This window comes from Vulpes lagopus, chromosome 16 (assembly GCF_018345385.1).
Source record: "Vulpes lagopus strain Blue_001 chromosome 16, ASM1834538v1, whole genome shotgun sequence".
NCBI lineage: Eukaryota > Metazoa > Chordata > Mammalia > Carnivora > Canidae > Vulpes > Vulpes lagopus.
Window position 1 is genome coordinate 55,834,673 of NC_054839.1, and position 12,096 is coordinate 55,846,768.

The following is a 12,096-nucleotide window of genomic DNA, read 5'->3' on the forward strand; positions in this document are numbered from 1 at the left end:
GCAGAGGCCCTGAAACAACTGAGGAAGAAGATCCTGATGTCTCTGGGGAGGTCCCAAGGCAGGTGTGGTGCATGTGCGACTGGGCCGCAGGGAGCCAACCGACAGGGCCTTGGTAGAGAGCAATGAATTTTATGCTAGAGGCAAGGAGACCGAGAGGAAACTGCAAGCCGGGGATTTGAACTCAGGACTTGGATATCAAGAGTCGCAGGTCTACTGCCTTTGATCTAATTAGATGGGCCTCGAGTTTTGGCGTCTGAAAGGGGTGCGCTCTGTTTAATTGGAAGTGCTCAGGATAGTCTCTCACCCGAGACACTCCTTTTTTCTTTTTCCTCCCCGAGGGTCTACAAACTGCATGCTTGAGACCCTCCCAGGGCCACCGATTGCACCCCAGTGCCCACGTGTGCTAATTCACTTCCTCCCTCCCTATCCTCAGAAAGGTTGCGTCTCTCTCCTTGGCCAGGGTTGGACACATCCGGACGGCTTTCCTCTCTGAACCCCATTTTTGTTTTGTCGCTTTGTCTTTCTTCGCTTACGCTGGCTGACCTGGTCTTTCAAAGCACTGTGCATTTGCTTTGAAAGGGGGGGGGGGTGCGGGGCAGGGGGCTGCCTTGGAGACCCGGGATCGAGTCCCACCCCACGTGGGGCTCCCTGCATGGAGCCTGCTTCTCCCTCTGCCCCCCCCCCCCCGTGTCACTCATGAATAAGTAAATAAAATTAAAAAAAAAAATAAAAGCATTGTGCAGGGCAGCCCTGGGGGCTCAGTGGATTAGCTCCTGCCTGCAGCCCAGGGCGTGATCCCTGGAGACCCAGGATTGAGTCCCACGTGGTGCTCCCTGCAGGGAGCCTGCTTCTCCCTCTGCCTGTGTCTCTGCCTCTCTCTCTCTCTCATGAGTAAATAAATAAAATCTTAAAAAAAAAAAAAAGCATTGTGCAGGGCAGCCCTGGGGGCTCAGCGGTTCAGCTCCTGCCTGCAGCCCAGGGCGTGACCCTGGAGACCCAGGATCCAGTCTTGCATCGGGCTCCCTGCATGGAGCCTGCTTCTCCCTCTGCCTGTGTCTCTGCCTCTCTCTGTCTCTTTCTCTCTGTGTATCTCTCATGAATTAAAAAAAAAAAAAAAAAAAAAAAAAGCATTGTGCACATCTCTGTTTCATCCCACCGTAGGTCTTAGCGGCTCAGACGCAGCCCGTAGCCACGCCCACTCGAAGGGGCCCGCGCGGCCCGCGCGAGGAGGTTTGTCCCGACCGGCGCCCCGTTCCGCCAGGCGCGGCGCAGGCGCACTTCCGGCCTCGCGGCGGCGCGTCTCTCTTTCCGGGGATTCCCTTCGGCCGGGCGGGCGCCTCCGGCCGCGGCACCTCCTGCTCGGCGCTCCCTCGCGCGGTCCAGCCCCCGGGGCCGCTGCTCCGGCCGCGCGGCCTCCCCCGGCAGCAGTCGACCCATGGCCGAGCGAGGGGAGCTCGATCTGACCGGCGCGAAGCAGAACACCGGAGTGTGGCTGGTGAAGGTAAGTTCGCGCGGCCCGGCTGGCGCGGCTCCTCGTGTGAGGAGTTGGAGAGACCGGAGCGGCGCTGTCCGGGAGCCGCGGGAAGTTCCCTGCGGCCGTGTCGCCGCAGCTACGGAGGCAGGAGGCGTCGTGCGAACTAGCTGGCCGACGAGGAACTTGGTTGGGGCGGCGGGGCGGGGGGGGCGGGGGGGGCGGGGAGGCCAGACCCGCCGGGACGGGATCCCCTGGGGCCCCGCGTCCCCGGCCGCGGGGGTGGGTGGGTCTTCCTCACCCGAGGCTCAGCGCCTTCTGCAGCCGCGAGTCCGTAGGGAGAAGCGGGGCCCCTGCCTCCCTGTACGACTCTCCCTCTGCCAGGAAGACAGAACGAGTCCCTGTGCGCCCGCCGACCTGCCCTTTCAGGGTGGGGGCCCTTGTTGGGGGTCTCAGGAGAGCTGAGGGCTCTGAGCTCACGGAGAGGCCATCGAGCTGGAGCGCCTTTACACTGTGGGTTTTTTTTTTTTTTTTTTTAAGGTAAAGACAGCTTGTTTGCTTATTTATTTATTGTAAAGTCAGCAGTCTTCATTCATTCATTCATTGATTCATTCATTCATTCGCTCGAGACACAGACACACAGGCAGAAGGACAAGCAGGCTCCACGCAGGGAGCCCGACGTGGGACTCGATCCGGGGACCCCGGGGTCACGCCCTAGGCCGAAGGCAGGTGCCAAACCACTGAGCCACCCAAGGGCTGCCCCAGGACAGCAGTCTTAGTTATAGTCCTGAGTGAGCGCGGTTATTTGTGCTTTACTTTTTCATATTGAGGAGTGTGGTCTCTTAGGAGAGTTTCATGAGACATAACACGTATGTTCAAGATGTGCTTATGGCAGTCTTTGAACTGAGGCTTCTTTTTTTTTTTTTTTTTAAGATTTTATTTATTTATTCATAGAGACAGAGAGAGAGGGAGAGACACAGGCAGAGGGAGAAGCAGGCTCCATGCAGGGAGCCCGACGTGGGACTCGATCCTGGGTCTCCAGGGTCCTGCCCTGGGCTGAAGGGAGACACTCAGCCACTGAGCCACCCAGGCGTCCTGATAGATGTCACAGTTTTTACCCTGTCAGGGAGCGAAACCACTGAGCCTCCCAGGGATTCCCCCCCCCCCTTTTTTTTTCTTTAAACTTTTATCACATGGCTGAGTTCTCACCAATTAAATCTGAGGGGTAGGGGTGCTTCCCATCCACCTCTAAAAAAAGCTCCCTTAGGATCAGTTGCTGGCATGTCAAACCTGTATTATACTTTTCAAAGCACTTGTGGGATCTCCAGGTGGCTCAGCGGTTTGGCATCTCCCTTCAGTCCAGGGCTTGATCCTGGAGACCTGGGATCGAATCCCGTGTTGGGTTTCCTGCGTGGAGCCTGCTTCTCCCACTACGTGAGTCTCTGCCTCTCTCTGTGTCCCTCATGAATAAATAAATAAAAATCTTTAAAAAAAAGTGTTATGTTTTTCAAAGCACTTGTTAGAGTCTAAGGATTGTGTGTTCATGTGTTCAGTGCTGGTTATTTCCATCTTTCTAGCATGGGTGCACTCACATTCTATGAAAATGGGATCCTTGCCTGTCCCAGCCAGAATTGCGATTGACTCCGGGTTATTGCTCAACAGCTATGGAAGGAAGGAAGGAAGGAATGAATGAGTGAATGAATGAATGATTGAGTGGTCTCTTATTTATTATTCTTCAACTCCAGCTTTACTCTCTGGCGCTCCTTTGACTTCTCAGAGCTTTATCAGTATGACCTAAAGGGCTGGAGTAAGTTTCTCCTAGTGCCTTTCTCTTGCATGCCAAATGAAGGAGAATCATTTAGGAGATCTCCCTTGCAGGTTGAAAGAACTTGAAAAAATGGTGGAACTTGAGACAGTGCATTAGTTCTTGAAGCACAATAAATGCTCAGAAAATACTGTTTGCGTTACACAATTTGGATGGGTGGACAGAAAGGTATTAGCATAGTGTATTATGGAGAGTGGAACAGAAATCCAAGACTGAAAATGCATATTAGCATGTGTCCTGGGGGAAAAAAGGAGATTATTATGCTTAGAGCAGAGGATTTGTGTAAAAAAAGTTTGAGACTGTATACTCCTATTATCCTATTGTGAAATTGGGATGTCTTTAGTCTGCAAGAAGTGAGGAGCCTTTTGGAAGGTTTTGAGAAAGGCAAGGATGCAAATAGTTCGGGGGTGGGGGTGGGGGAAGCTTGAGAGGAAGCTAACCAGAGTCAAAATTAGAAAATTATCACAGCATCATAGGTGTGTGATAATGAAGTCTGGGGAGTTAAGGAAACATTTTCAGTAAAAGTTGTTGGGATTTGGTTACGGACCAAATGAGAATGTGAAAGAATAGAATGAATCTAAAATGAAATGAAGATAGAAGATTTTAGTGTTCTCTCATGTATGGGTATTTGAATACATTTTATCTCTTTTAATTTTTTTTAAAAATATTTTATTTATTTGACAGAGCACATGTGCACAAGCAGGGGGAGGGAGAGGGCTCCCCTGCTTAGCGGGGAGCCTGACCTGATCTGAAGGCAGACACTGACTCAACTACCCAGGCGCGCCCCCATTTAATCTCTTTAAAAAGAACCCAAGCCAATGATTTGTTCTTGTCTGTAAAGGTAGTTGTTAGACTATTTTCTGTTTACAGTATCACTGTTTCTTCTTATCAGCTTGGTATATAGTATATCTTTTTCTAATCTTAGGTATTAAAAAAAATAACACGCTGGCAGATAGATCTTCCCAGGGTGTGAAAGGATTTTCTTGCTAGTTCATGTCCTTCGACAAATTTATCTCTGACAGATGACAAGAGCTGGTAGCAAACACTTTCTGCCCTAAAGTCCACTCGTGTTCTTTATTTAAACTTTTGTTTCTGCTCCATTGAAGAAGACCCAGTAGACAGTGAAGTTTGATTCGCATAGCTGTCAGATAACTTGAACTTGTTTCATTTGCACCGGGCTTAGTATCCAGTGTGATTTTTCAGGCTCATGCTTGACCATACTTGGATTTTCATCTCTGGGTTATAGGAATAAAGTCTAGGACTGCATCGCATTATAATGGTCAATTTCATCTTTTGGCTTTCTTTGCGTAATACTAAAATATACTGCTTAGAAAGTGTGTCTTTGTTCTTATCCATTCAGAATTTGTGACTGGAATTACATACTGACTTCAGGTCTCTTCTCTAGATGTTCATATGAGTTCTGTTCTTTGAGGATCATTTGCTGCAAAATCTGTAAATTTCTTTCTAGAGTGTATCCAAGTTTATGGGCCATCTTGTATACGTTGTATTAATTCCACCACTAGAAAGGTATAAAACAAGAGAAATACAGGAAGGTATAATATACATATAAGATCTCAGAGTTTTGAGCAGGAAAATAGTTGTTTTTCTGGCTGGAGCAGGGAAGACTTCATGGAGAAGGTGACATTTAAGAAGAGCCTATGGAGTTGACTAGTTAGGAGAAAACTTCCCAGCAGGACTGAGAAGAACTAGAGTGTGTTCAGGAAAAAGCAAATATAGTAGAAGACTGTGTCCCAGAATATCCAGTACCAGTACTGTTCTGGCTTTATGAAATACCATTTCTAGGGTTTTGAATACCTCAAATCTACAAGAGATTGATGATTCAAACATTTTTTTTTTTTTAAGATTTTATTTATTCATGAGAGACACACACAGAGAGAGAGGCAGAGACACAGGCAGAGGGAGAAGCAGGCTCTACGCAGGGAGTCCGACATGGGACTCCATCGTGGGTCTTCAGGATCACGCCTTGGGCTGAAGGCAGTGCTAACACGCTGAGCCACCAGGGCTGCCCTCAAACAAGTTTTGATAGGTAATAGATGTGATTGGATTTAATGTTACATAGATGTCACAGTTTTTTTTTTTTCTCTTAATTTTATTTAATTATTCATGAGAGACACACAGAGAGAGGCAGAGACATAGGCAGAGGGAGAAGCAGGCTCCCTGCGAGGAGCCTGATGTGAGACTCAATCCTGTGACTCTGGGATCACGACCTGAGCTGAAGGCAGACACTCAGCTGCTGAGCCACCCAAGCATCCTGATAGATGTCACAGTTTTTAGCCTCTCAGGGAGCTATTCCTTGTAGTTGCATTACCCTGTTCCTGTTGCTCAGTCTGTGCCACTCTTAGGTTGCCAGCTGGTCACATTGTTACCACACACCTTATACCAAATCATGGTTTAGAAGTTGTAGAATGTTTAAAAATATTTTAGCATAGTTCTGTTGTTTGGCTTCCAATATTTGGACTTTTGGAAAAATCTTCTCTGGTTATGGTTGGCTGGAGGGGAAGGTACATGTTGGGCAAAAGGGGGAGATAAAATATTAAGGTTGTTAGGAGTGGAGGGATTTTTGTAAGTAATGAATATCATACTGAGGCCTGAATTATAACAAATGCTACCTTTTTTTGGGGAAAGAACAAGTGGAGGTATTGAGAAGGGCTGCAGTAGTTCTAAGAAACACCTTTCTAGCCCCCAAAAAGATGTTTCTAGCCCAATCACATATATATTTTTTAAAGATGTTATTTTTTCATGAGAGACACAGAGAGAGAGAGGCTGAGATACAGGCAGAGGGAGAAGCAGGCTCCCTGCAGGGAGCCGGATGTGGGATTCCATCCCAGGACTCCCAAGATCACACCCTGGGTCGAAGGCAGGTTCTACACCACTGAGCCACCCAGGCTGCCCTTGACTGATGTTTGTTGGAGGAGAGGATCAGGTCAGGAGGGACAGGAGAAAAACGAACTTAGCTTTCATATGTACCAAGTGTTATTTTTTTTAATGTACCAAGTATTTTATACAAAGCAAACCTATGAATTAGATACTAAGTATCTGTGTTTTTCAGATGATGAAATGGAGGCTTAGGTTATCTTACCAAGTATGGAACAATGTTTCAAATTTAGGTCTATTTGGCTACACAGCTCACCTCAAAAATAGGAAATAGGAAAGAGTTTAGGGCTCTTTCATGGGTTTTCTCCCTGGGGAATAGAGGTGATGTGAGGACTCCTTTTCTTCCTTTCTTTCCTTTCTTTCGGAGATAGAAAGCACAAGTGGGAGGGAGGGGCAAAAGGAGAGGGAGAAGCAGATTCCCCACTGAGCAAGGAGCCTGAGGGGGGGGGGGGTGTCAACTCCAGGACCCCAAGATTATGACCTGAACTGAAGGCAACCCAAGGGCTCCTGGGGACTTCATTTCTCTGACCTTGGGTCTTGTAAGTTCCACATGGTGATCTGCAAGAAAACGTGGGAGTAAAAGCTGCATGTCACAGATTGGGCTTCCTCAGAAGCTGATCTGAGATGATTAGGTTTACCAGGGAGCTCTTGGGATCATCACCTGTGGAAGGAAGAAGACAGAATTGGTTAGAGGGTATGATGCAGTGTCAAGGAAAGCTGAGGACGATTCCACAGGGAGTCCTCCAGGTGTCTTGATTTGGGGTGAGGTATACCCTGTGTTGACCAATTACTGCATGTGGTTTGTCCTGGGAAAAATATGTGATCTTGGTCAGAGGGCTTCTCTTCAGTGAAGGCGGTGCCGAAGAGGGGCTCACAGCTAGGGGCTATCTGTGGCCACACTCCCAGCAGCTGGGAGAATAAGGCCTTCAGTCCTAAAGGGGGGAAATGAGTGTCACATTACAGTGTCCATTACAGTGCCCTTAATGTGCTTGTATTTTGGGGGAAACAGGGTTTGGAGACTAGTAGTTGGGGAACTAGATACTTGCTGAAGCAAAGTTGGCAGAGAAACTCCGGGGAATAGTGTCTATACATACCACCTTAGCACCTGGGCTTCCGAGTCGTAGTTGACCTGCCTGCCCTGAGCGAACGGGTGAGCGGGTTGATTCATCCCACAAGCTTTTAGTGATTGCTGGTCACCATGCCAGGCTCTGAGTATATTAGGGTGAGCCGAAACATGGCCTGTGCTCTGTGAGCTAGGATTTATGGTCTACTGCGGGAGACAGACATCCACCCGATAGTAGTCCTGATGAAAGCAGTTACAGACAGATATGGATACTGGAGCCAGAATACTGTTCTGTGAGTGTGGATAATAAAGAAACGTGCCCTAGTCTGGAGGTCAAGGGACATTTCCCTGGAAGTAATGCCTGAGTCATTTTCTGTTACTGTCTTGGGAAATCAGAAAACCTCCCATGTTGTACCTATTATCTTGTTTCCACCTGATTTTCTTAATGAATGTGGAGACAGTCGAAACAACACATATCACACAAGTGACGTGTTGACAGTGTTTTGGGAAGATTTACTAAGAGAGTAGAATTCAGGTGTTCTTATTTTAAAATGCTGATTATGTGAGATGATACCTTAATTGGCTTGACTGTAGTAACCATTTCACTTTGTATATCAGATCATCGTGTGTTGTATACCTTAAATATATATAATTATATTTAAAAGTAAAAATGTTTTAATGAAAAATATCAGGCATTCAAAATAGAGTATTTTGGAGGCTTGGGACCATACTATTAGTTTTTCTTCCTCATCTCTCCCCTTTTTCAGACTTAATGCTAATGGGCTGGAATTTCTGGGAAGCTCATTTCCTTTTATTTATTTATTCATTTATATTTTTTATTTTTAAAAAGATTTTATTTATTTATTCATGAGAGACACAGAGAGAGAGAGGCAGAGACACAGGCAGAGGGAGAAGCAGGCTCCATACAGGGAGCCTGATGTGGGACTCGATCCCGGGTCTCTAAGATCACACCCTGTGCTGAAGGCAGCACTAAACCGCTGAGCCACCCAGGCTGATTGGAAGCTCATTTCCATAAGCGTTTGGTATGGAGAGATATACGTATAGGATTGACCTACTATCCTCAATGTATTCAGTTTTTCATTGAAAGTGTAGCATTTTGGCAACCTTTTGGATTAAATAAGCTGGTAGGCTTCCCTGGGAACTTATGATTTTTTAAAAAAGATTTTATTTACTTATTCATGAGAGACACAGAGAGGGAGGCAGAGACATAGGCAGAGGGAGATGCAGGCTCCCTGCAAGGAACCCGATGTGGGACTCAATCCCAGACCCCCAGGATCACGCCCTGAGCCGAAGACAGATGCTCAACCACTGAGCCACCCAGGCATCCCACGATTTTGATGATAATGCAGATAATGCAGTATGAGTTCCAGACTTATTTTTATGAAATACCTTCTGGAGCATAATCTTTTTTGTAAGTTGTCTGTTGCTCATATCAGGTACAACTTATTGTAGTGAATTTGATTCTTCGTTTTAGTGTACGATATAGCCTTCACTTAGAACTTCTAGTTGTTTGGCTAAAATTGTAGTCACCAGCAGTTTGATCAGACTCTTCTGACCTGGTTAATGTAGTGAAGAAGTGTGGTCCTCTCAAGAGTTCCAGTGCTCCAAAATATTCTTGTCTCTCCTCTATCTTAATAGCACCTCAAGGAACCAGCAGAAGTGTACAAAGACAGACTGGAAAATGATACTCTCCACTATTGGCATTTTCTTCTTTCCCCCTTATTTTAAGATGGATCGCTGAATAAGGTTTCTCTCTGAGAATGCACTGAGGTTTATTAAAATTCTGCATCCTAGATTTATCCCAATAATGCCATTGTTATTACATTAACATTAGCTAATGTTTCTTTGTATCCAATCATTAAAATAACTGCTGCTGCTATGTGCCAGGCTATTTTAGATGCTAGGAATATGACAGTAAACAAAACGGACAAAATACCTGCCTCTTGCAGATTACATTCTAATGGGGAAGGAGAATAGACAGTAAACGAAACAGCCCATGATAAGTGCTATGAAGAAAACTGAATAAGGTAAAATGTACAGTAAGTAGCTGGGGATGCCATTTTAAATAGGGTGGGGAAAGGATGCCTGGGTGGCTTGGTGGTTGAATGTCTGCCTTCAGCTCAGGGTGTGATCCTGGAGTCCCAGGATCAAGTCCCACATCAGGCTCCCCACAGGGAACCTGCTTCTCCTCTGCCTGTTGTCTCTGCCTCTCTCTCTGTCTCTTATGAATAAATAAATAAAATCTTAAAAAAAAAAAAAAAGATACAGTGGGGAAGTGGATGCCTCGGTGGCTCAGTGGTTGAGTGTCTGCCTTTGGCTCAGGTTGTGATCCAGGGTCCTGGCATCGAGTCCCACATCGGGCTCCCCACAGGGAGCCTACTTCTCCTTCTGCCTGTTTTTCTGTCTCTGTGTGTCTCATGAATAAATAAATGAAATCTTGGGCAGCCCCGGTGGCGCAGCGGTTTGGCACCGCCTGCAGCCCAGGGCGTGATCCTGGGGACCCTGGATCGAGTCCCACGTCAGGCTCTCTGTATGATGCCTGCTTCTCCCTCTGCCTGTGTCTCTGCCTCTCTCTCTGTCTCTATGAATAAATAAATAAAATCTTAAAAAAAATAAAAAATAAATGAAATCTTAAAAAAGGGGGTGGGGTGGGGAAGGCCTCACTGATACCAGGTAGTCTGTGATCAATTTTAGTATATGTGCTGCCAAAGGGAGCACAGTGGTCTGTGATCAGAGACCTAAAGGATAATATGGGGTCATGCCCTCCAGATAGATGGGGCGAATAGTATTCCAGATAGAAGTAGCACCAATTCAAAGGCCCTGGAATATGAGTCGCTGGCAATGTTCACAGACCAGTGTGGTTAGAGTCAAGTGAGTGAGAGAAAGTAGTAGGAGATGAGGCCATGGGGTGGCAGGGGGCTGAAACATATAAGACATTATAGGATTTTTTTACTCTTGAGTGAAATGGGGAGCCAGTAGCCCTAGAGCAGTGGCATGGCATGGTAATTATGGAGCTACGCTACCTAGGTTAGAATCATGGCTTCACCACTAGTAATTGTGAGACCTTGGGCAAATAATAACTTTTTGGTCTCATTTTTTTATCTGCAAAAATGGGATAATAATAAGAGTGCCTGGGTGGCTCAGTCAGTTGGGCATCTGGCTCTTGGTTTTGGCTCAGGTCATGATCTCCTGGTTGCGGGATCCAGCCCTGCCTCAAGCTCTTTGTATAGTGCGGAGTCTGCTTCAGATTCTATCTCCCTCTCCCTCACTTTCTCTTTCTCTCAAATAAATCATTTAAAAATTGGGATAATAATAGAGTTGTTATGAGGATTAAGTAAACTAACATTTATAAAGTGATTAGAAAAGTACCTGGGTTATAGTAAGTAGTAGGTAGGTGTCTATTAAATAAATTGAAATACGTTGAGCAGAATGGTATAATCTGATCATCATCACCTCATATTTTAAAATGAGGACTCTGGCTGCTGTATTGAGAATGAACTAGATGTGGACAAGAGCAGAAGCTAGGAAATCCAGAGGCTATTACGATTCTACAAAAGATGATGGTGGCTTAGACTAAGATGGTAACCCTGGAATTGGTGAGAAGGGGCTAGAATCCTGATACAATATTATGTTGTCCACAGGAAATGTCAGTTAGTTGGATGTGGAATGTGAGATAAAAGTAGCTACTCAGGATAACTGCACAAAGTTTTGGACTGAGTACCTGGAAGAATGGAGTGACTTTACTCAGATAGGGAAAATTGCAGGACGAGCAGGTTATGAGGGAGAAATTAGAGTTCTGATATGGATATTTTAAATTTGAAATGTCCACTGAATATACACTTGAGAGCTTGAGTCACAATTGGATATATAAGTTGGAACTTGAGGGGAGAGCTTGAGTAGGCAGTTGGATATATTGGTTGGAACTTGAGGGTAGAGCCTGGACTTGATCTGAATTTGGAGTTGTTATTATAAAGATGGTATTTAAAGTCATGAGACTGGATGAGATTACATAAGATTGAGTGCAGGTAGAGAAGAGGTCTGAGGACTGAAACCAGAACCCTCTAAAGGTGAGAGGTCGGGAAGATGAGAATCTAGATATGTGGGGACCAAAAAGGAGAGTCCAGAGAAGTATAAGGAAAATCAGGAGAGATTGTGGTGACTTGAAGCCAAGTGAAGAAATTGTTTGAAGGAGAAAATAATTAGTTCTCAAATATTATTGATAGGTATGGAAGATGAGGACTATACATTGACTTGGCAATGGGGAGATATTCGGTAACTAGGGTCATCACTTTCAGTGGAGTGGTTGAGAGGAAGGCCTGTCTAGAGTAAAACAAAAAAGCAGAGGAGGGACAACTCTTTTAAAGAGCTCTGCTGAAAAGAGAGGTGGAAAAATGGGACAACATGTAGAAAGAATTATAGACTCTGCTCTTACTTGGTGTCTGACCTTGAGCAAATTTGCTCATTTCCCTGTGCTTCACTTTCCTCATTTGCAAAATGGAGGAAGTAACAGGAATGTGTGAAGATTAAGTGGATAACATATTTAAAACATTTAGAAAAGTGTTTGTCACTCAATGTATTAGTTATCAGTTGCTATATTACCATAGACTTAGAAGCTTAAGACAACATACATTTATTTCATGGTTTCTGTGGATCAGAAGTCCTGGCATGGCTTAATCGGGTCTCCTGCCTCAGAGTCTCTCACGGGTTACAATCAAGGTGTCAGCCTGGGCTGAGTTCTCATCTGAAATCATGACTGGGGAAGGATGGTTTCCAAGCATCTGTGGGAAGTTCCTCTGTGTTATTGGACTAGATTTCCTAGCT

General features: G+C 45.6%; 1 protein-coding gene across 1 annotated transcript in view; it reads left to right on the top strand.

The window, feature by feature from the left end:
* Positions 1-1,291: 1,291 nt before the first annotated feature.
* GTF2F2 (general transcription factor IIF subunit 2) overlaps positions 1,292-12,096 on the top strand; it is a 147,112-nt gene continuing 136,307 nt past the window's right edge. Inside the window, exon 1 of the mRNA XM_041731188.1 lies at positions 1,292-1,501. Within this exon, the coding sequence (XP_041587122.1) occupies positions 1,436-1,501 (66 nt within the window). The 5' untranslated portion in view covers positions 1,292-1,435. The remainder of the gene's footprint in view (positions 1,502-12,096) is intronic.